Source organism: Ricinus communis, chromosome 5, assembly GCF_019578655.1.
Source record: "Ricinus communis isolate WT05 ecotype wild-type chromosome 5, ASM1957865v1, whole genome shotgun sequence".
Lineage (NCBI taxonomy): Eukaryota > Viridiplantae > Streptophyta > Magnoliopsida > Malpighiales > Euphorbiaceae > Ricinus > Ricinus communis.
The window spans coordinates 23,287,356-23,313,001 of record NC_063260.1 but is presented as its reverse complement, the minus strand read 5'-3'; the positions used below and the strand labels follow the sequence as shown (position 1 = coordinate 23,313,001).

The 25,646-nt window shown below is 30.3% G+C and overlaps 2 protein-coding genes and 1 long non-coding RNA gene across 4 annotated transcripts; 1 reads left to right on the top strand and 2 right to left on the bottom strand.

Moving 5' to 3' along the window:
- Positions 1–2,487, bottom strand: LOC8271426 (3-ketoacyl-CoA synthase 4). The gene has a single exon (XM_002509445.4). It carries the CDS (start codon positions 1,850–1,852, stop codon positions 326–328), a length of 1,527 nt encoding a protein of 508 aa, XP_002509491.1. The 5' UTR covers positions 1,853–2,487; the 3' UTR covers positions 1–325.
- Positions 2,488–7,557: 5,070 nt separating this feature from the next.
- On the top strand, positions 7,558–8,725 carry LOC125370197. The gene is made up of 2 exons (XR_007216136.1): positions 7,558–7,694; positions 8,501–8,725. It is a non-coding gene; the product is annotated as an uncharacterized LOC125370197 (long non-coding RNA).
- A 2,003-nt stretch (positions 8,726–10,728) lies between these two features.
- On the bottom strand, positions 10,729–12,395 carry LOC8271425 (transcription factor RADIALIS). 2 transcript variants are annotated; one of them, XM_015726913.2, is made up of 2 exons: positions 11,858–12,395; positions 10,729–11,052 (listed from the first exon to the last, which is right to left on the bottom strand). In XM_015726913.2, exons 1-2 carry the CDS (start codon positions 12,102–12,104, stop codon positions 11,048–11,050), a joined length of 252 nt encoding a protein of 83 aa, XP_015582399.1. In that variant the 5' UTR covers positions 12,105–12,395; the 3' UTR covers positions 10,729–11,047. The 2 variants fall into 2 exon arrangements, with proteins under 2 accessions (XP_015582399.1, XP_015582362.1); XM_015726876.2 differs by having other exon boundaries at positions 11,833–12,378.
- Between the last annotated feature and the right edge of the window lie 13,251 nt (positions 12,396–25,646).

Here is a 25,646-nt window from a genome sequence, read left to right as displayed (position 1 = left end):
TAAACCATAACTTTTATATTTCACATTCTATTGAAGACTAAATAGATTAAAAAGTCCAATGCTTTTTAAGCCCTTCAAAGAAACAGAAGACACACCATATTTCGTCTACATTCAGCATCAAACTTATGAAACCATCAAAAAGATGAACAGAGGTTGCACCTTCTGTCACTCGAGAACCTTCAGGCTAGACGCCATGAATTTCAAAATCAAAACACACATGACCTAACCCAATCTATTGAAAAAGAAAAATACAGTAAACAGGCCAGAAGAATGTATTAAAGTAATTGCCTATCAAAGTACATTTCTCCAAATAGACTTTCTCTAACTACAGAACTAACTGCACCGGGTACCTGTCAATGCAATCTTCCCATGGGTTACTCGTAGAGGGCTTAACATTACTTAAAGCTTCCCACACTGCACTGTTGCATTTAAAACCACTTCCAAAAGCTATCTGCCAAACACGGTTCCCCTTCCGCATCCGACCTTTTGCCTCAGTATAAGCCAACTCATACCAAATAGAGCTTGATGAAGTGTTACCGAATCGATGCAGAGTCATCCTAGATGCCTCAACATGGACAGGCAGCAGTTGCAAATTCTTCTCAAGTTCATCAATCACTGCTCTTCCCCCAGCATGTATACAGTAATGTTCAAAAGCAAGCTTGAAATCCGGGATATATGGCTTCACTTTGGCATTGAACAACTTCTTGGAAACCAAAGTTGCAAAGAACAGAAGTTGTTCACTTAATGGAAGAACCAAAGGACCCAAAGTGGTGATATTAGTCTTAAGTGCTCCACCGGCAATTGCCATTAAATCTTTAGACAGAGAAACCCCAGTTTTACCAGCATCATCCTGTTCCTGATAAACACACCTAAAAGCCTTATCATCAGCTCCGCGATGAGTCCTAACTACATGAACAAGCTTATACTTAGCCCTCCTCCTATCTGCAGATTTATTTGACAGCAAAACTGCAGCACCACCTACTCTAAACAAACAATTCGGTATCAACATTGACTTCTTGTTCCCAAAATACCAGTTCTGTGTGATGTTCTCGGTACTAACAACAACAGCATAAGTATTCCTATGAATTTGCAGCAAATCTTTAGCAAGATCAATAGCTATAACACCAGCACTACACCCCATACCCCCAAGATTGAAACTCATAATATTCCCTCTCAATTTATACTTATTAACAATCATAGCGGAAAGTGATGGTGTTGGATTAAACAAGCTACAATTTACAACAAGAACACCAATAGCTTTTGGCTTGATATTAGCATTAGCGAATAGAATATCCAATGCACCAAACATCACCTGCTCTGCCTCTTCTCTAGCTGCTGCCGTTGATGGTCTTGGTGGAATATAATGCATAGCTTCAGGTACATAAGTTTCTTCACCAAGACCTGATCTTTCCAAAATCTTTCTCTGAAATTCCAATGAAGAATCATCAAAATCACCAGTTAACTTAGAATGCTCCATAAATTGATGAAACTTCACCTGAAGATTAGCTGGTGGCTTATAACAAGCATAATCAACAAGAAAAACGGATCTGGGTCTAGTCATGATATAAACAGTACCTCCAAAAACAACAAAAACACAACATACAAGAACACTAACAAGATTGTATTGAAGTTGAAGCCAAAGTTGACGAATATCATCGGGGTTAAATTGTGATGCTTGAACGATAATAACAGCTATTAAAGGAGCCAAACAAAGAGTCAGCAAATGACTCATAAGATAATGATAACCCAGTTTCACATATTTAAGATTCACACTCTGTAGAAAATCAGGTAATCTTCTCGATTGCTTGATCTGAACAGAGGAGGATGGTGAAGTGGTTGATTCCAGACTCATTTTTATTTTCTTTTGTTATGGCCTTTACTATGAGAAAGATTAGATTTTGAGAAATGGGTTTTTCTCGATAGAGGGAATAGAGCTAAGGATTTTATAAATACTTGTACAGGAGAAAAGGTCTTAGAGAATACGGATCCGTGAAAATGGAATAAAGAAATGAAGGAAGGGGAAAAAGAAGGTGGGTGGGTTTTATGATACAACTGCAATGACGACTGCTATTTCACTAATTGGTGATTCCAGATGCCCACGTAATGAAACTGACGACCGCTAATAGATTTTACTGGTACAGATAGGGGTTCTTCAAGAAGAAGAAAACGAAGAACAGAGTAGAGAACTCGGTCTCTCTGTTTTGGTTATATGTTTTCTTCCCCTTATGGAGAGCATTGATTTTATAGGAAGGAGAAATGTCAGAACATGTATGCGTGTATTTATATGGTATAGACTTTGGGTTGGATTTGGTGAGAGTGGAAATCAAATCATGAAATCATTGATGAGATTGGTCAAAGGGGCATTGATGATGGAGTATTAAAGTTATTTACTCTTCTTTTTGAGTTATGGATCAAAAGATGAAAGGAAATGGGCGAGGAGGACTGGGAGAATTTCAATTTTCATGTTTAGAATAATGATTTCTATTTGTTTAGTACACAGCTCATCAAGGTTTTCTTTTTTAAAAAAAGTTACTTGTTTTTGTTTAGGTTGGCAGCTACAAACTTAGTTGGATGAGCTTTCAAATTAATTTAATTATTGATTTGGACAGTTAGAAGTGCCTTCCGGAAGACGCTATACAAACCTTTTTTTATTTTAAGAAAACCTATTTATTTATAATGATTTTTTTCAAATATCTTTTTCTTTACCTATCAAATTAATTTTAAATTGATTTTAAAAAAATTAATTGTGGAAAAAACCTATTAAATGAAATTACAATAAAATATGAGTTGTAGTTAATAGCTAATTAAGCTTATAGATGATATATCGTGGAAATTCTTTTGTAACACAAAATAAAGAATAATTTTTTAATAAATTAGTGTTGCACAACCGTTATTATTATTTTGATTATAAAAATTAAATTTAAAAAATAATTTAATATATTTTTTATATTTAATATTAATTTATAATATTTTAAAATATAAAAATATTATTTCTTTAATTCTTTTAAAATTTTATTAGTGCAATAGTATAAAGATTATTTTAAAAATATTTATTAATTAATTTTAGTATACGTGTCAAAAGATTTAGAACTCATAAATCAATATATATATATATATATATATATATATATATATATATATATATATAGATTTTTCATGGCAATTATTAATTGATTTACAAATTAAATATTTAACTTTTGATTTTTAGAGATAATTTTTTTATATTTTATATTATCAATTAATTTAAAATTATGTATGCAATTTTTTAAATATAATTAATTTTATATGATTATAATTTTTGTCCTCCATAAACGTGATAAATAAATATATTTAGTATTTAGTAATTTTTTAATCTATTAAATATATTAACTATAGAAAGATCAACCGTTTATAAAATATAAGTTACTAAAAAATGTCATATTGCAACAATAATCATAAATATGGATCCGAACAACAACAATGCGAAAAATGTTATACTGGTAATTGATTACAGTTAATTGGTCGACCCTTAATGGATTTTTAGTTAGATGATATTTTGATCTTACAAATTTTACTTTTAAAAATAAATTAAATTAATATCATGTATGTGGTTTATTAAACGTCCTTAAAGAAGTATGTAAATTTTTCTAATAAATTGTTTAGTTATATAAATTGCTATGGATAGTAAATGACTAGTTTTCTAATTAATAATAAATTAAATTTTATTGACATAAGGGAATATACTGCACATAGTAAATGAATTTCTTAATTAAACAATATTTTTTCTTTCAGTTTATAATTAAGTTTATGTTTTTCATTTTAATAAAATTAAATATCTTAAAATTTATTTATTTATTGAATGTTTAAATTATCTTTTTTCTTTTAATTTACCATACATTAAAGAATCAATCATTTCGAACTATGTTAAATTAATAAATAATTGTGTATTGATTTTATTTATTTAAATAAATAGTTTATAAATTGAAGTAAATTTCTTGGTCCACCATTCATTAAGAGAATATTTATTTCTTTTACTTAATGAAAAGAATTTCCACCGATCAAAATAGGTGGTTTAATATATAAAAGAATAAAAAGAAAAATTGCTTTCCAAATAAATATCACATATTAATAATAATCAAATGGACTTCAACACGTTCTATATATAGGAAAAGCAAAAAACTTAAAAATAAAGTTTTTTGTCTTCCAAAAATTAGTCAATAGCTTAAATTAAATTAGATTTTCTTCCATAAATTTTATATTGAATTGATTGATTAAAAAGAAAATCTTCCACAATTGAAGTTCCCTTTATCTTCCTGTTTTTAGAAGACTGCTTGCCTATTCTTTATTTCATTTATTTTGTATCCAATACTTTAGTTACGAAAGACGGACAGACACAAAACGTTTCCCTATGTATTATTTACTTTCATTCTTATTTTCTACTAAAAGATTTTCCCTTCAATTTTAATAAATTATTTTTAATTTATATAAAAATTTTAAAATTTTCAATTATTATCATTATTTTTCTTACTAAAATACTTTTCATAAATCTTTCATACAATGCACAATAGTCAACTATAATGTTTGAGATTTAAATAAAAATAAATTTACGCTAAAACTTAAAAGATTCTATAATAATTTATAATTTTGAAATCATAAACAAATATTAATTATAAATATTGATATTTATATTAACTAATTAATGATATTTTGAATATTTATCATTAAACCAACAATTAAAGAAATGGAATATAGTTTTAGACGGATTAAAAAAATAGTTTATTAAAGTTTGACAAAAGAAAATATAATATGACACTATTTAATAATTATTAATCGTATTAAATGAGTAATAAATTATAATTCTGCGAGAAATACATTTCACCTTGTGGTACTAAGCTATATAACGACTTTATCATTCTCGTATAGGGAGAACTTGGCAACATCATGACAAGTCCTATAAAAAAAACTCAATATTTCATAATAGATATCATAAACTTCTCAAGGAAAACACATAGCAGAGAACAAAATACTCGCCTATCGAGAAGATGTGCCTCGGACTTATATTCCCAGTCAAAAAGCTCAAGGATTGTAGAAGGAAAAGAGTGGGCGATGGGTGGGAAGGGCGTTGGCAAGACCTCCTAGCGGGGTTCAATGCGGAGTCATTTTGTGTTGATGCCACTTCAATCTTCTCTCCAATCTCGATTTTAATCAACCCCGGAAAAAAGACTCTATAGGGCATTTTTTTTATATTTCGGCGTAAAAGCCATCCGGAGCAGTGACATATCTAATCAAACTGAATAGGATTTGAAGAGCTGTCACAATCATTCGAGATGTCGATTCGTTTTCCGCCCCAAATGAGACGAGGAATTTGTATAGTATATTTATAGATTATAGAATTTCTATTATTTATATTTATTTTATTTGAAATCTCTAATAAGTATTGTTCTTAGTAAAATTCAGTTTAGAATTTGGTACCCTCACTCAAGGCGCACTAACCACCGCATGTTTGCCTTTGCGCGAAGTTAATAAATTGGTTCCACGTTAATATTTATTTATTAAAATTAACTAAATTAAAATAATAAAAAAATAACCTTCATGCAATTAAAAAAATGATCAATAGTCAAAAGATGAAATCTTAACTAAAAGGATAATAAGAAAAAAAAAGACAAGCAATTAGAGTTTCTCCTTGTATATCATTAAAAATTAATAATGTTATATGTTAAATAATAACTGATCATATTTATAAGAGTTAGCTAATGAAAAATTAGAAATGTTCATTATGTGTATGATTGGAGCAGCTACAAATTGTGCAACTCATAAGAAGAAGAAGTTGCAATTTGACGCCTAATTTGCAAATCGAGAGTGGTGACTTGACAAATACTCAAAATTGACCATAAGAAGAAAATTTAATTTAATGTATAATTAATATATAAAGATTTAAATTCCTAAAAATACTATATTGATTATTAACTCAAAGGGAAAAGAGTTTCAAATATTAAAAACTCTGTTACAAAACTCTAGAATATTAATTATACTAAATTTTGTTATATCTAATTAGATAAGTATTCAAAATTGTTTCTGCTACTAATTAAGAGTGTTTTATATTGAGATTGGATTTTAAGAAATAGGTCTAAGATTTTTAATCTAATATATTAAAATTTTTTTTTTTTTTGTAAACTAATTTATTTTAGAGAGATATCTATTTATATGATTTTATTAAAAATTAAAACAAAAATTAACAATGAAAAATCACTTTTAAAACTCATTGTCAAAACTCACTTGAAAAAATATAATATCCTTCCAAGGAGATAATTTGCCATGTTCCCTGCCCAATCAACTGCTTTCCTTCCCTTTTTTATCTTTTCAAATGATGAAGAGTAAACCATTAAAATTATATATATATATATATATATAAAATAGCACGCGCATCACAGTCTGGCCTTTACGCTCTTCTTTTCCACACTTTTCTTATTTATTTTTGTTTACCTTTTTCTTTAGATATTCTTTTTTGCGTTTATTCTTTAAAGGCAAATATCGGACTTTTTATAGTTAATTTACAAGGTTGAACTTCATACAGCAGTTCGGATCTCAATTTCTAGCAACTGCAGAGTGAAAGAAAAGATAATCTACAAATAATATTATAATTTTCATGTAAAATCATAGTTTATTTATTCTTAAACTATAATATAAAATTTAAAAATGATATCAATTGAGGTGCGAGAAAAAAAAAAAACTTCTGCATGCTAGTTTTGATTTTTTTCGGCATACAAATAAGTATAATAATGATAATCCTCTCAATATATATATTATCTAAATAATAATAATAATAATTAGTAATAATAATAAGGAATGAGGTTAAATTTAGTCTTCAGATTTTTTAATTAGGTTCAATTTAGTCCTTTTTAACTTTTACAGTTAATTTAACTTTTAAACTTTTCAAATATGTATACTTTTTCTTTAAAAGTGAGTTCGTTGCACGCACTGTAACAAAAACGTGCAAAAATAAGCAAATTGAGAATGATTGTAAAATTCAAGGGCCAAAATAAACTCGAGCGACAAGCTGAAAGACTAAATTGAACTTTATTTTGTTTCTAAGTTAACAATTAAAAAATAATTATAATTTTTTAAATTACCACATCAAAACAAACTCACTATCTCCACCATTACTTCTTCATCTCTATCACCACTACTAATTTTTAAATAAATAATTATCAATATTATCATTAGAAAATAAAAAAGTATAAATGAAATTTCATAATTCCGCACCACCGTTGTCACCTCTTTTATCAATCTCCACATGATTTTTACAATTTAAAACCTAAAACATATAAAAAGTTTAATATATAAATTTAAATTATTTTTTAAAGAGTCAAATTGAGCCGTACAAAAATTGAATGGTTAAATTGAATTTTATAATACGTGCATTTAACTCTTTTAAGAAAAAGGCTTATATTGAATCTATTTAAAGAACTTAATAATTAAATTGGTCATACAAATTTAAAAAGAGTCAAATTGAAACTGACTGAAAAGTTTGAGGGCTAAATTTAACCTTATTCCTAATAATAATAACGATGATCTTGGCCTAGACTTGTCCTCGAAGAAAAATTTCTGCTTAGCTTTTTTACCACGAAAAGCTTTTGATAAACAAGCAGGCCTATATATGGGTCTCTATCTGGGTACAGCTTCCAATCTCAGTCTATTGACCGGTTGTCATCTAGGTACGTATTTTCTTTTGTATACTGATAACCATTATTTACTGATAGCCATATAAAATGACGCACCTATACAATCTCTTAGATCATCTACAAATTTTTGTATGTGTTTGCAAATTTACATCCAAATTTGGCTGCTTAATTTTAAATTTTACTTGTATGATTGAACACCCGATATTTGTCTTTTCGATGGTAGCCATGTGATGGACTTGCCTATCGTACGTTATTTGTTCGAAGGAATGTCTAGTAGTTTGAGCCTTTCTTTTCTTGAGAAAAGAAAAAACTGAGCAACTTTTCTTGGATACTTTACTCAATGTCCAGTTTCTTCGATAAAAAGCTAATATCAATTTGAATAGTGGTAAATGATTGTAGCTCAGTTTAGTCCAAGTTGTTTTGATGAATTGGGCGTCTTATATTTGTCATATACTGTTAAGAGAGCCATTGGTATCGTCAATTTCGTCCAAAGTCGCAGTCTTGCTGCATGTCAGCCCAACAGCTACTGATTAACATGGATTTGTTTCAGGTCTAATTAGCACATGAAACGTGTTTAAATTTAATTCAAGGGCCACTAAGAATTCACCCAAATGTGCAATAATAATGGTCACTTTTCTTTAAATTATGTACTCGTAATGCTTTTGGTTCTGAAGGTATTTGTGAGATTCTGAGAACTAGGGATGTCAAATCCGTATGGTAACCCGTCGATCAAATCCAATGCAAATTGCCCTTTTATCTGGAATCTTATTACTTTTGATTATTAAATAAGCAGCGAGTGTTGGTTTGCTGACATTGAGTCTTGGGGTTCAATTTTTCAGATGTTTGGAATGTCCAAGATTGCTGCAGAGACGAGTGCTGTTTCTAAATAAGTTGAAAGTTCTCTTCCCCTCCGCACTGACTAGTTTATGTTTAGTTTATGCAGTTTTGGAACAATATGATTTAGCCTATATATGGCTCAAATATGGTACAAGCGGGTGTTGTTAAGACTTTGTTACTGTGATTCCAGTTTGAGTTTAAATGATTAAATTTGAATGTTTTAATGATGCTGCATTCGTGTGTGAGAATTGGGTAGTTTACTTTGAAGGTGAAAGCCAAAGTTTGAGTATGGATTCAGATTCAGGAGATTCAGAGTCTAATATAATTACATCTAAGACTAATTATGATATTTCTGTATTTCTTTGTTTTCTAAGGGAAAAAAATCAATAATGAACTAATGGTTGTGACTAAATAATTGAATTGGATCACTCTTTATTCCAGCCTAAGATTGGATTGCATTTAGGCTGTACAGAACCGGGCCAAACCAGTGCCAAGACATAGGTAGTAGGGCTGAGAAAGTAAAAGGGTGTGGTAGGATGTTATGTTTGGAGCCAATTGCTGCATGTTGTCCTTTGCATTTGAGAATGCAGACAGAAGAAAGGACCCGAGGCCACATGCATCTCGTACCGTGTGTGATGAAGTTGTTGAACCAACAAACCTAACAACAAAATTCTTAGGTTTTAGGTTCAATGAGGCTTTTAATCCCAAGATTGACATTTCAGATCTCTTGATTTAGGGCTCATTATATGGAAGGAGGACAATTTTATTCCTTTTTCTATTTTGACTGAAGTTATCACTAACTTCTATGTCACAATTGGAAACGAAATAAAATCATAAATAGATCTTTACATCCTAAATTAAGTTATTTAAAAATTATTAATATTTTGTGCATCCTTCTTAGTGTATAAAATAAAATTTAAAAAAAGAAAAGAAAAGACAGATAATCCATAAAAGACAAAACTTAATATCCCAAGTCCGAAGTTTAATTGGCTTGCTGTGATACATATGGTATTAAGTATTATCTGAAAGCAAAGTGCGGCATATATTGAGCTTCAGTCAGCACAAGCTTTCCTTTTTCAACGAGACCTGGGGATGGTAGATTGCCAGTTGCATTAGTAGTATTTTATTAATTACAATATTGAATGATGATACCCTGTAACTAGAAAGATACACAGCTTCACAAATAATACTAATGCGGCACCCCGCCATCCGTCGTTGTCTTAACCTAATTTGTCGCTCAAACGGGTGCATGCCCCACGTTTGGGGGCCATGTTACACACGTTAACCTTAATGCCACGGCATGACCCTATAGATTTCTTACGTTAATTTGTCTTGTACATGTTCTTCTTTGAATTGGGAACGCAACGATGCAAAACGTCTGGATAGTTATTCTAACACTTGGAAGGTCCATGATTCTGTATTTTGTTTTCGCAATTTTTTATAATAATTAGAGTTGACACGAATTATAGAGGTCAAGGATCGAAGTTTTGAAAGTGTTGCATAAATTGCTCCTAATACCTTCATTAATTTCTGCCCAAACAAATAAATGAAGTAATAAAACAGTTGATGTGATTTTCCCAAGTATTTCAGAGATTTGTTCTTAAATTCACTATGTAAGAAATAGTTGGATGTCAACATCTTAGATGAAACTTTAGCAATTCTGAGAATTTAGCAATATATACATATAGATGAAACTGCAAACCTATATTTTCAAATCGGGTGAATTTAAGAATCGAAACTGAGAACAAAAATATGTGCTCATCGAATACTTTTCAATATAATTTATGTTCACATTAATCTGAGAGAAGATAGTACATATACAAGGGCCTAGAATGTAAGAGATTATATGTGCATGGACCGTATAACTTTGTCCTATACAAATCCTTTTCTTTTTCTTTTTTCTATTTAGAAAAAAAAGGATCAACTTTCTCTTCTCATCAGTCACTCTTGCTCTACCTGTAATACCTTTATCTTCAGTTTCTTTCAAGAAATTAAATATACAATTCCTTCTCCAGTCAATTATTCCGCATCAGTTCCTTAGATTCAAGAGATTCCAAATCAAATTATGTATTAACTTCCAAGCTAAGAACCCACTTTAGCATATCTTAATTTTGGATTTATTATTCTTATGTGTTAAACCATTCATTCCATTTCTATCTTCCCACTTGCATTATAATTATTAAATGGGAAAATAAAAATTCAAATAAACAGTAGAAAACAATGCAAGACATATATTTAATTTATCATAGAATATTATATAAAATCTAGAAACATCTTAGACAAGGAAAGCACATGAGAAAGCAAGAATCAAAAAGATTCAAAGGCTTTCTTCCTTGGTTACATTTATATATCAGCACATTGATTAAAAAAGACAACAACTAGAACAAAACCTTTAGAGGGAAAAAGGAAAAGTAAAGAAGAGGAATAAGGTTTAGTATTAGAAACATATGCTGCTAATAAAAATTAAGGGGGAAGAGAATAGTGGGTTCTTCTCAATGGCTGTTGGTGATTCTTCAGTTCTGTTGGAGCTCAGTTGAGCTTTAGGTTTCTCATCCTGCATAAATAACAAGTAAAAGAAATTGAGTTAGCTTTCTTATAATTCACATTCCCTTTTTTAATCTGTCTAAATCTAGCATAAAATATTTGTTATTTTTGTGAAATTTTATTTATTTATTAGAAGTTTCTCACTAATATTATATTCATAGATGACTATGATAGGACAAATTCACCTTTTTTCTTCAATTTTTATAAATATGTATATATTTTGCATATAGATAGGCACATTAAGTTATGAACTCGTAGAATTGGTAGTCAAAATCAAATATTTATACAAGCCACGTGAAAAGTGCTAGTGGGGTCTGAAATTTGGATTGTGCAACTTATTTCATTGTGTACACGTATTTTTCAACCATTTTAAAATTCAATCTTCATGTGGAAATTATTCTTGCTGATTAAGCCTTTATTTTTCTTCTTTCTCAGAACCCAACACCACCCATTTGGATTCAAGATGCTGATGAGTTTTAACTTTCTCCATATATAGCCAAAACCTATGTGAAAAATAATAATCTTTATCAACCAAAAAAAGAAAAAGAAAACCTTCCGAGTATGCGCTGAAACCAAGAGGAAAGAAAATGGTTACAGAAAGAACCCATATGTAAAGTTTTAGACTGCAGTGAGAGACACCATGTCAAGAAATGGCAACAGAGTTATACAGCTACTATTACATCCTTTAAGTGACGTTTGTTGGTGTATGTTATAATTCTGTAAGTGATTATATATATATGTGATAAAAATATATATAATTATGAGTTCTGTATAACTATAAATGGAATACCTCCTCTCATGATCATCCATGTTACCTCTGGTTCCAGTAGTCCGGTAATTAGGAAAAGGAACTTGGCCAGACTCAATATACTTGACATCTTCAACAAGAAGGTCATAGTGCCTCTTCACTTCTTCAGGGGTTTTGCCACCAACTGCCCTGGCGACATTAGCCCAACGATCAGGTGTGTCTTTGTCGTACACAGCCAAAGCCCTTTCGAATGCTTTGTTCTGCTGTGCTGTCCATGAACCAGACCCACGAGATGACATTGAGCTTGATGCCATTTCGTAAGAAAAAAGAAAACAAAGAATAATGATAGTAAGGATAACTGAGGGAGAGATAGCTAACTAGCTTTAGTCAAAGAAAAGATATCCCAAGTCAAGAGGTTGATATGTGCAAAGGAGGTGGCGATGCTTGCTCTTTATAAGCACAGAGTTTTGGGCTTGGAGCACTGAGGTGGGGTAGATCCAGTTGGAAAAAAATTCTGTGAAATAAAATTTCAATGATTTGTCCCCTTAGGAACCACACAAAAAAGAAAAAAAAATGGAAGCAGGAGAAGATCACAGGAAGAAGAACTCGGTATCTGCAAGTGCAAATCCACCATTTCCCTCAAATCATTTTATACAAATAATTTTTATTTATAGTATTGAACTCAAAAGATAATATGACCTTAAAATAAATTAAAAATTATTAAATTTAATTAGTTTCTTTAGAAAGTTTTATTCACGAGTATGTAGAAAAATTTAATTTAGTCAAAGCTTATATTTTCTCTTATATACTAAATTAATTAATGAAGTGATATATAAAACAATTCAATCATAAAAAGATATTCAGCATAACACAAAATAGTTAATTTAAAATTGAATTTATTTAGCCTCCTAATTCCTTGGTGTGCAAAATGACTCGAAAATAATCCTCCAACGCCAGCTGCCAAAATCTATAGATAGCTAGCAACAAAAGTTCAGTAAAAATTTATGTTGACGGATAAAAGAACAATATTCTTGAATTAGGATAGTAAAAGATAAGCATGAGAATAGAGAAAACAACAAAATAGAAATCCCAAGGTAAAACTTGTGCATCTATTGAGATTTTATGCAGATCGCCCTTTCCTGTTTGTATTCACCTATTGGGCAGCAGTTCTTCTTATTGCTATGAGTGGGGTCAAAAAGTTTATACCATATGATAAAACCAGTGACCATACTATTTACCTTTCACGTGTACATCAAATCCTTGCTTTCTCTTGTACAAAAGATTTTTTTGCAGCAAACAGGTCTTTAAATTTTGTTTTCAATTTCATTACAGAAAAATGAAGGTTGTAATTTTGTTTAATGTACTATGTCCTGAACAACATTCCAAGCAAACTAGCTGGCCATGTAATTCCGTACAATGATTATCATCTTTATGCTCTTTTCTCCAAGCAAAGGTCTGTATGAGTTTGCGAATTGGGACCCTCTTCTCCTCAATACTTGGGTTTTGGGTATCTTCTTCCTGCAAAGGTTCATTTGTCTCAATTAGCAGTCACAATTAATACCACATCTTATTGCTGATTTTCTTTGCTCATCTCCCTTGTGTATTCAGCAATGCTTCAGAGACTTCTTTTTACATATAGATAATTTGTCGTACCGTTTTATAGATGGATATCTTGTTTCTTTTGCGCTTCATTCCATTATTGACTATTGTGTGTAACAATGATGGCTCCACCCATGATAGAATCAGTGTCAATGTCACAGTAAAAACATGTCAGGCATGATTAGTAGATTCATCTAGGCAAGATATGAATAATATTAATTGTTTGTTAATCCAAAGGGTACGAGTTTAAATCCTATTAACAGTCCATATATATAAGAAAGAAAATGCACAGTAAATGACTCTCTCCAATCCTTGCAAAGCGTGGTGCAAGCATCGTACTGAGGATACCTTCTCAAAAGTTTTTACAATGTCTGTCAGGATATGCAAGAAAATTATGGCATACTTTTATTAACTGCCAGAACTTTTCGAACAAGGAAAAATCAGGACATGATTGATCGGATTGAAGATTAGTCCTTCCATTCAAACAAAGGGCTTTCAAGCACGGAGACATGATCATGTAATACAGATTATAGGACAGCCAGATATAACAAAGATATCAGTACATAGATCTTTCCGCTTTGTTGTTACCTCAGGATGGTGTGCTGAAGCCACGAATCATGATTCATTGAGTTTCCCCACTTGCAGCTTAATTTTAACCTATTAGAGTTTAGAAATCAATGTACTTTTTTTTTTTTTTTCTTTTTGTATTCAAAAGATTTACTTGTCCAGGGTAAACATATATTCTTTTATCCTGCTTGGTCCAATTGCATATTCTTTTGCCCACTTATGTTCAAATTTCTACAATCTTTTTTCGGTTATAAAAAGCAAAGATTGCTTTAAATTTAGAATTTCTTTCTGATACTCTTGGATGATAAAATTTCATAATCATATTCATATATGAAAGTCAGTATCTTTTCAGTCATGACCAACCAGAATGCAATAAAGATTTTTATTCTTGCTACAGAGGTAATTAGCAATTGATCTTGATATAAGATTCAAGTTCGGATTTATTAATAATCATTTGCACACTATATATACATTTTACTGTTCAACTTGTCCGATCTTATACATAAAATACAGTGGTAACCATAAATGCCTAATCAGGTTTTCTTTTTCTACTATAATATAATTGTTAACAAACTTCAATTAAAAGAATATGTAATCTGGTTGATGACGTATAGAATCTCAAAACAAGAGAACGACAAAACAGACTATTAGGGTAGACGTAAAAAAGAAAAAAAAAAAATCTGTTTGGATTGGAATAAAAAAGCTAAATTTGAAGGAGCATCAGAATTATTACGAGGGGGGGTGGCGGTGGTGAGATATATACCATGGCTTTGGGCTGTGATATATGCCATGGCTTTAGGCTGCAAGTTGGGTATAGAGTAGCCCCAGTCTACAGGCCTAGAATGGTTAAAATTCTTGCATACAGTGGATATTAGAGGGAGGGTAAGGTTTAGTCTATTCGCTCGTTCTAGGATCACTCTTTTAATGGAATAATCGAATCGAAGAGGAGCTCCAATATCAAGATTTGGAAAGCTTTGCGGTTAACAAATGCCAAGCCATATACGTTGCTTGATTATTATGCGCATCATCATTATGAGCTTAGACACACTTGTGGATTAAGGAATAGCAAAAACATCATGAAATATTACAGACAGAGCCATTACTTCGATTCTTTTTCCCCTAGGAAAAAGTATGATTTTCTTTAACAAGTTTAAATCTTTTTTCCTGCCTAATTAATAAACATATATAATTTTCCGGTCAACAGCCTCTCTTTTTTTTCTTTCTCTAGCGAGCTCTAAAAGCTTCAAGATATCTGTAGACGATCAAATTTCCGATTGGACACAACACAGCACAGAGTTGTTATCCGAGTGATTAGTAAAACTTTTTCTTTTTGTATTAGTGTTAAATGCAAAGAAAACATAGATGGCCCCTCCATCCCGACCCTCGTCTCACCATCAAATTGCAGCAGTCATGATCATAGGATTCTGGCCACAGCCTAATGGGGATGGCGGTGATGATTAGTTGACAGTTACTTGAGCAACTTTCTAGGAATCTGGACGAAAAAAAAGTGATGCCTATAGCTATAAATATAGATACACACCTCTTGCCGACTTTTGTAATCCACATCATCAATTCCATCCCCACTGCGCTGGCCTAATATCTTTGATTCCTTTTCTCTTCTATGTATCAGGACTATTTATATAGTCTCTTTTATCCCTGGTGGTGGCCCTTCCTTTTTTAGTTAGAGAAGCTATACCAGACCTATTTGCATTGTCCAACACAGGAGATCCACTGCAACTTTCCTGAGACTCAGTGCAGATTTACATTTTGCTACACTTTCAGTTGGAGTTCGACAGAAAAATAAACAAATTTATAAATTAACTCTTTTGTAAGAGTTAAAGTTCTTAAGAATCATTTGAAGCCAATTTAACAACGAGTTATTACTTGTTTTAATACTCTAGGTTACTACAAAGCAGTTATTTTTAGAAATAATAATGATATAAAAAAAATAAAGTATTATCATTTCATCAAATGAATATTTTAATGACGAATTATACATAATAATTTCTCCCATTTAACCAAGAATCTCACACTTTTTTGAGTTTGAATTGGTCTTAGGAGTGGCCGCAAAGGCATTCATTATTGCTTTTTTTTTCTTTTAAATGGAATTGTTGTTAATTTTCAATAAAGAAAAGAATCTAAAATGACATTAATTTAATAATTGCTTTTAGATAATGCATTGTCGTCGCTTCTTCTAAAAGGGAAACTCCTTTTTGGTGCATATTAGTAAATAGAATAGCTAGGGAGAATAGAATTCAACAAAGTGTAAAGCTTATTGTGTGAATGAGATTTGTACAAGCTACACTCAAAAATTTGACGATAAGCATTTTGTTTGTGTCCATTTTCTTGACGTGTGATTGTAAAATACGTTGGACAGGTTGAAGCCATAAGGAGAGAAGCTCTCTAAATTCGATAATATATCTGTGGCGGTTGTATAAACCGGATAAGATAATGCCTGCATGAACTCATGTTCATAGAAAATGGGCCATGCAAATGATTGAAATCATTTGGCCAACAAAAAAACACTGCTGCACCTATATATAAATCTATACAGACCCCACTTCACTTCCATCGGGACCAAAAAAAATTAACCCACTATTTTTTCCATGCATCCATTCTCATCAACTTGTTCAAAATATCGTTTGGTCCGTTCACGTACGCGGGAGAGCCAGCCTTGACTCTGTGGTAATGGTAAGGTTACTGCCTTGTGAATTATAACTTTGCGACATCTTTTTTCTTTTCTTTAATTTTCTCTACAGGACCCCAATCACTGTTATCTTTTCATACTTTTACCTGTACCCTTTACTTTTTCTTTTTCTTTTTTCTATTGGTACAACTTTTACCTGTACTTTCGATCGAACATTAGAAGATTCATTTAGAGCAGACCAAGATATTGTGGGGTATGGATTTTCGTATATCGTCAAGCATATTTTTTCCTTCTTTTTTTTTTTGTCCTGATTCTTTCCAAAGTGCACCATAAAGTCAATGCTCTTGTTTCATGTCTCCTCAGTTTTTTGCCAGCGCTCTACTTTATGACCTTGATTAATAATATTCTTTTTCTTGACAATTCCTTTTTGCCTTTCGTTTGTCCCAATTTTGAATCTTCTGTTTCTGATTTTTCTATTGTGAAATTGCTCTTTAGTGGCCTCCTGAATTTTCTCAACGGTCTAAATAATGGCAGTAAATGGCCAATTACTGGGTTTTCTGTTTTTTTTCGTTCTTTTTTTTTTCTACTTATAGAGATGGCAAAGCCAAAAAAAAAACTAAACTACCATTCTAGGGTAGCAAAACCATGACCAATCCAACTTAACACACCAGTTGGAGCAGTCGCATTATCGGAAGGCATCCAGTCTGCCACATGAATTTCTGTTATCATTTAATGAGTTTGTGAATAATATTCAAAAGTTATGCAAAATCACCAGTAAGCTTTGACTGAAGTAGTACTAGAATCCTATAGCTATATATAATATATATATATATAGGAATATCGATGTTACTGCTATGATTATCTATCTAATAGTTCATCTATATTTAATATAGTTCGGGCACACACACTTATATATCTTTTTATTTATAATTTCTCATGTACGCTTGCTGCACATACTGTTATTGAAAATCTACTCTTTTTAAATTAGAAAATATATTAATTAATATATAATCATTTAAATGTATTGAAAAATCTCATAATATAGACACGGTATTAATTTCCTTTTTTTAGCTAACTAGCATAATAATTTATTTACCTATGCAATATAATAATTTTTCAGGAGATATAATCATATGTAAAATCTTTTAATTATTATTCTACTTGATTAATATTAATCGACACCATTTTTAGACACATAAATTATTTTTATCCCATGCATTTATCGGGTTTATTTAAAGAGTTTTGGCAAAATACATATTAAAACACTTAATTTTTTTAATTATTTAGTTATTTTTATACATTAACTTTCAGTTTAACCTAACAACTACTTAAATTCTCTTTTTATTATCTCTTAAACTTTTTAATTTTTATTTTTAACCTAATAGACATATGTACTCTATTAAAATAATAACCTTAGAACACCTACATATATTTTGTGTGGACATATTAAATTAAGCTATGTATAAAAAAAATTAAATATCATAAAATATACAAATTGAGATGTCTATTAGGTTAAATAAAAAATTAAAATATTAAATTCGCTAAATTATTAAAATTCAAAGGTGGAAATATGTATTTAGCCTAGAATCTAAAAGGACTTAGTAAGAGTATTTAGATAAATTTATCTTATATCCAATATTTTTTTTTTCCGAACTTGCATCTAGGACTCATAACAACCATGGAAAAGCAAACTTTATAAATTATAAAAATAATTTAATATGGCTGCAAATGAGCCAAGCCGCTCGCGAGCTACTCGGAACTCGGCTCGATAAAAATTCATTTGAGTTTGTTTATCAAGATAAATGAGCCGAGCTCGAACTTCATTTTCAAGCTCGTTTAGTAAATGAGCCGAGCTCGAGCTTAATAGTGCTACGCTTGTCTAAGCTCGCGAGCTGTCTCGTGAAGGAGCTCTCGAGCTGCCTCATGAAGGAAATTGCAAGCTGCTTCGTGAATTAGCTCAATAAATAAATAATATATTTTGATTAAAAGATAAATAAATAAATAGACTATAAAAATTTAAATTTTTTTACATTAAAATTATAATAGATACCAATAAATTAGGTTTTAAATATAAATTCTCTAATTGAATAATTTTTAGTGTTACTTAATCAAGTGTTAGTTTAATAACATTATTAATTAAGTTGGTATTTGATTATGCATATTTAATTATTATTAATTTCTTACCAATTTATTTTTTATCCTAAATTAATTGAAATAAAACAATAAAATAAAAATTATGTATAAAAATAATGTAGTTTTGGTGTATGATACAGGTAACTTAAATCAACCTAAATTACGTTGTCTTACTATAAAACTATGTTGTTTTAGTGTTGAATGAATAAATATATATTATTTAAATATTTAAAGATATTTGAAAGATTATAGTTTATGCATTTGTAAATTAACGAAGCATGAATAAATATTTTCACAATATGCTTAATGTGAAGCTTATAGATAGAGTAAATACTATTATAAATAATCATTATCTTTAGCACTTTTTATGAATTGCATTATCTTTAGCACTTTTTGTAAAAAATAATATTACATTATCTTTAACGTTTTCAAAAGTTTTAAATCATTGCTTGTATTGTGACATGTTATTGTATTCTAATTTTATTTGTTGTATTTATGGAGTTTATTGAACTCTTTATTTTTATCAAGAATTTGATTTAATTATTTTAGTTTCTGAATTTATATAGTCGAGCTCGAGTTCAGCTTGTTTATATATAGTATCGAGCTAATTATGAGATAAGCTCAAACCGAGCTTAAGCATATAAAAATTATAACAAGCCAAGCTCGAACTCTAAAATATAAAACATTATCGAGCTCGAGCTCGTCAAATTTCTGCATTCCGAATTTGAATATTGAAAAGCTTGGCTCGACTCGTTTAGAGCCCTACAAATTATAATAACTAGACTCAATTAAAGAACTCAATGCTCCAACTTATCACATTTAAGGATGGCAATACAAGCTTACAAGATATTAGTACTAAAATGAAATTTTCTAAAAAATAATAATAATATGGCAACTAGCTTAGTTTTCAACACCCGAGTAACTAGGAAATCAAATTATTTCTTCTTTTTCAAAAAATATGATTATGTTTTTGTTATTCATAATGGACCAAATAAGGACCCCACTATGATAGCAAAATCTAATTATTACACAACTTCAATTATAAATGCTTTCTAAAACTGTCTCGATGACCATAAAAAGATAATTCAATAGAAGATGGCCTTTTGAGGTTTTATGATGCATGGTAAAAAAACTATTGATATCAATTAAGAGGAACCTTAATGCTTTTGTCATTATTTATTAGTGGATGTATGCTTTTGAAGATTATGACAACTTTCCAACACGCCATTGTTCAATTTCCTGTGACTTTTGTCTGGTCGATTTCATTGTTACGGAAGGATTCTTTTCTTTTTTCCCCTTTGACAAGATGGTACGTTTTATTTTATATAGATAGAGGCATGAATCCTGTTGTGGGACTTCTATTAGAAAGTATGTCTGATTTAAGTAATAATTTACAGGAATTAAATTAATGACCGTATTTTTCTTTACAAAAGAAGTTTCTAACTTGGAAATTGAATAAATAAATAAAAATTATCTTTTTAGTTGATGTCAGAATTTTATTTTTGACTTAAATAAAATCATTTTTTTAAATTTGAATTATTATTAGTTCCTAGTCTGAAATGAATCAATTGATCTGACTGAAATCAATTATTAGTATTAATATGCAAGGGCTCCTTAAGCTGTGATTACCAGTTATATATGCAACAAGATTGGAAATCCAGGTTTTCTACTTGTGGCATTCTCTTATCCAATCAAGCAAAGAGAAAGAATCTCTTCGACTGCTACAATTGACGGTAGATTCATGACTGGAGGCCGACCTGTAACATGGCCGAAGGTAGCAGAATTCTTGACTAAATTCCACCATGCAGGATTATGGACTATGCGGAGGAAGGAAATAATTCATGACAAAATAAGAGATGGATGCAGATAGATTAAATTGTACACGAACATGGAAAACGCATGAAGAAGATTGACGTTAAGTAAAAAAAGATCAAACATGAAAATGCATGAATAAGATCATTTATTTGTGTTTGCGTCCAAAGGGATTAGAAACCCTTCAAACACAAATAGCTTTAGATTGATTAAACCTAAATAATAACAATTTGTGTATAACGAAGACGTAGGAATCAAGATTGAAATAGCACATCTATTGAATAGAATATGAATTATACAAGAGATACAATCGAGAGAGGCACAACTGAAGGAAGAATCAACAGATGAGGAATTACTAACTCTTATCCTTATTCCTCTTGGGAATCAGAATCCTGGCAACGAGGGAAGACTTGCACCGGGAAATTAATCAAGAAGTATAACTCAGGGTGTGTGTCATCACTCGGATTGTAGCTAAGCAATGTGTTTTAATGTATATTACATTTATGTCTCTGTGTGTAGAGTTATTTCTTCTTATTTATTGTTCAATGCCCAAACCCTTTGGCTACAAAGATCTCCCCCACTGACTAGGAAGTTTAAACACAGCTGATGTCAGTTTCTGATCCTCGGTCACTGTCCTGCTTGGTTTTATTAGTGTTGCAATTATGCTGCAAACCGGTCGTGTATATGGTATTCGCTGAAAATTGGGTCAATGTTTATATTGGCAACTTGGCCCTTTGGTTATGGATTCTGGGCTGGGTATTTGAGCCTTTTTCTTAGTCTGGGTTCAAGTTTTGCTACAAATGTGGTCCATTCGTTTGACCAGTCTGGTCCATTTGGTCTTTCTTATTTTGGCTGCGATTGATTGAAGAAATGTAGAATTGGATCTCCTGATATCCTGTGGGCTAGTGGCCCATTTGTTTATTCATTAAAGCCTAATAAATTTCTTTTATTTTATAGATGTGATGAAATCTGTTCAAAGGAAAAAGTATGGGACTCTAATCCTCCATCTCAACAAGAAACAATAAGAATAATTATATAGGAAATGGTTGCCTCCTCTTGTAGAATTGAATGATTAGATATGTTCAAAGTCAAAGTTACTAATTAATCTAAATTTGCTGCTACACACATCCAACAAATTCACAAGGTTTTCATAATATTATATCACATGGTTTTGACTAATTCTGATAGCAACATAACTATTCTTTGTTAACCGTAATTATTCCGTTCAATGTTCAAAGAAATGATATCTGAATAATAATAATAATAATAATAAAGAAATGGGGCGCGGCCATTGTTTGCTCCTTTCACTGTCAATGTACAAGTCTTAGCTTAATTTGATATTATTGGATAAGATGAAGATGCTTGAATTTGCCTTGCAAGATTAATTTACATCCTAAAGAAACAGTATGAGCAGGGCATGGATTTTTTTCCATTTAAAGTGTAATAATTCTTAAAGGAGGACTGAATTGTTCATAGGAATAGCAACTATACCTAATATAATATATAATAGGAAATTAATAGAGTATTAATTAGTTCATCTAAAACATTTAGTATTTTTGACTTTTTCTAAAACCTTGTCCTATCTTATAAGCTTAAATATTTTAGTTAATATGAAATTAAATTTGTAGAATTTCATATAATCAAATTTATAAAATTGGATATAAATTTTAATGAATTTCATATTAGTAAATTACTATATTATATAACATCAAAATATTAAATTTAACTTTTGTAGTTTACATATCTCCTCTAAGCAAGTATCAGAGGCTGCTGATGGCCCTTCAATTAGCTGAGGAGATGCAGATCTCTAATTGCGAAAATAACTATATTATGGAATGTAGCAGTCAGGTACCTTGAAATATTAGTCAGCTTATTTACAGCTGAGGCAAGGGAGAGAGACTCTGAAGAATGGTTAGGTTTTCCCTCAAAGTTATTAGGAAAACCACCAGTGATGCAGTGGCTAACAAGCACGGGTCTAGAGTCTTCCCTTTGCTTGGATGAACTGCTAGACTGGATCTTTGTAATGGCTTTAGTATTACTTAATTTATATTTGGAAATGTGATGGCATCAGAAATTCCATAACATGGCCGCGATCACAGTTGCATAATTTGCGATCTTCTCGTTAGTATTTAACTACGGGTAGACATTCGCTCCCTCCCTATACCATGAGATAAATAAGATCAACTCTCTGCTATTGTCACTCTTCTTTCTTTTAGACAAATTAAAATCTTCTATTAATAAAAACAATATTGTTTTAGTCAAATACAAAATGTTTACATCCAATTGTCTTCAATTATGCTGATAAGGGATCTTTAATTAGTAACTGATCACTTGATGATGTTTGATTAGTATATTATTAAACTAAAATATCGGGGCTATCGGATTATATGCAGAATGGAGATGGAAAAGATTTCCATCCAATTTTTTATGCCGTTTAAAAAGAAAAAGTGTTTTCTGTTGTGGATAGCGGAAGCAGAAGTTCGAAAACTCGTAATATGACTTGGATCGAGTTATGTAAACGTTTGTAATATTATAATAAACTCGACTGCTATTTCTATTTTAGTCCAGTGACTGCCCATCAATGTTAAAAGAATTGAATAGTGTGTACTTATATAGTTAAGTTGTGATTATTTGTATATTTGTGCGGAGAATGTAGTGGGAAGATAATCATAACAGTTTAGCAGATACTCTTCTTTGAAGATCCCTTAGCTTATATAGCATATGCATAATAATTAATTGTTCAAAGGTAATTTGTCCTTTAAGTAGAATAAAGCTTAACTTTTTAATAAGTAGTGGTCCTATTGCATGACATGATAATATAACTGCACCCTTCCTCTCTTTTTCTATTAGTTTCCTTTCCCTCCATCCACATTTTGACACAGACATGTGCGTGATAATTAAAAATTCTTGTGGTTGATGTAATGATAAAATGAGATTTAAGTTTGTGGGCATTGCACGTTTTACTTGGTCATTTGTCTTCCCATCAATTATTGAATTTGATGCGCATGTGTGTATTTTAGTGTCTTTGCAATTTGCTTTAGATATGTATGTGTATTTACATTAATCTTGGACACTATATGATCACAGACAGCTAGTATTTGTCTTTGTTTTCATTTTCTGAGCTGATCATAACAACAAATTATTGACCCTTCTCAATCGTTGACAAATTTTGAATACATTGTATACCTAACCTCTTTTGGATGTTCCCGTTGCATTTGGCTGTTGTTAGTTTCTTTCATTGATTCCACATATTCTGCTTTTTTCTTCAATAATACAGAATCCAAACCAACTTGTGCCCACAATCAAGGGATGAGCCATTTAACTTAAAAAACTTTAGGATCACCTTTTTATTTTTTATTTAAGCTTCGTCATATTTAAATTCTGGCCATTTTAATAGTATGTGAATTTATGCTATTAAGTTATTAATCTTATTGGCAGCTGGTCAACTTCTAATGTAAGATATATCACTATTGACCTAGTGCTAGCTTTGCGATCTTAACCAAAACAAAAACAAAAAAGAAAAACTTAGTAGAACGTGTCTTTACTTTTCCATAAAGGAAGAGGTAAAACCTTGGATTTTAACCTTTAATTTTTTCTTTTTAACTCTAAAAGGATAAATGTCCAAGAAAGACATGGTAAATAAAAGTAATTACTGAAAAAATCTCCTGTTGATTTATTCTAATTTTTGTTGCTATGATATAATATAAAATATTTTTATTAAATTAATTTAATAACTAAAAATATAACCTCAAAATATGTAAAAACCGGTTCATAAAAGCTTAAAACTTTTATCGATATGATGCGGTATATATTATCATATACAATATTTTTATTAAATTAATTTATTAATTAAAAGTATAATTTCAAAATATGTTAAGAACGGTTCATAAAAGTCTGAACAAATTAAGGTGCATTGTATAGTATTATATTTATTGAACACCTTGATTGTGAATGCCATTTGTTAATAATTGGTGCTATGCTCCCTGGATTGAACACGCAAAGCCGTTAAGACTTAAGAGCCATCATACATGATATATTTATAAGAGTATTAATTATAATATTTATAAAAAAAAATTAAATATTATATAAATAAAACATAAAAATTATAAATTTAGATCACAAAAAAAATACTGATAAATTTAAAAATTTATTGGTCAAATATAATAATTAGAAAAAACTTCTAATATGTATGTAATATTAAAAAAGTAATAATATAAAGAAGTACAATAAAATAAATGTAAAATTAAAGTTGATAAAATATATATACTTCTCATGTTAATCTATCTTAGCATATAATAAATATAAAAATTTCACAAGACTATTCTATAAGATTATTATAAATAAATAAAAACTAATATAGATATAAATAAAAATATCATAAAAATGAAAGTAAAACTTATATTTTATATTAATATTATTGTAAATTAAATTCTACAATATATAAAACATAAAATAATTATACAATAACATAAGGAAATTGCTAGTTAGACATTTAAATTAAAACATGAGAGAAAATATTTATCAAATTTTGGCATGTATCTGTCTATAATATCAAAATGATCCAAATGTAATGTATCAAAAAGATAAAAGTCTGTTAAATATTAGTGTGTTAATTATTAATCGGTTTTGATTCAGTCAATCAAACAACTGAGGATTAGATAGATAGAATGGAGGCTGATAAGATTAATCTGTTGTTGAAATAGTTAAGATGTAACATCAATCAGTAAATAAAATATTAAGTGCCCGTGTTAGCTATCATGAAGTTATTTTTTCATATATTAATATCGGTTGGATCTAAATGAACTAAAGAAAAGAACAGGTTCAGTTATTTGGACATGTTGAATTTGAGGGTATATTTCTTATGGGTCAAAGAGTTAATTCCTGAAATCTCTCTCACTCCACATAGATTGCCAAAGGGATCATGGATAAACAGCCTGGAATCTGAATAAATGGCAAATAGAATTAATAGATTATAGGGGTTATCATGTTACATGCCTTGCATTAAGATATAAATTACTAGTGGGTCACTTACTCACTCGCATCATAATCAAATCCTAATGCTCAACCCTGCATCATTATATTAATAGGATTCCCAACG

Excerpts from the sequence above, each read along its gene's own strand:
- LOC8271426 (XM_002509445.4), bottom strand. The coding sequence starts at position 1,852 with ATGAGTCTGGAATCAACCACTTCACCATCCTCCTCTGTTCAGATCAAG.
- LOC8271425 (XM_015726876.2), bottom strand. The coding sequence starts at position 12,104 with ATGGCATCAAGCTCAATGTCATCTCGTGGGTCTGGTTCATGGACAGCA. Across the intron at positions 11,053-11,832 it reads ATGGATGATCATGAGAGGAG|GATGAGAAACCTAAAGCTCA; the intron begins GTATTCCATTTA and ends TTATTTATGCAG.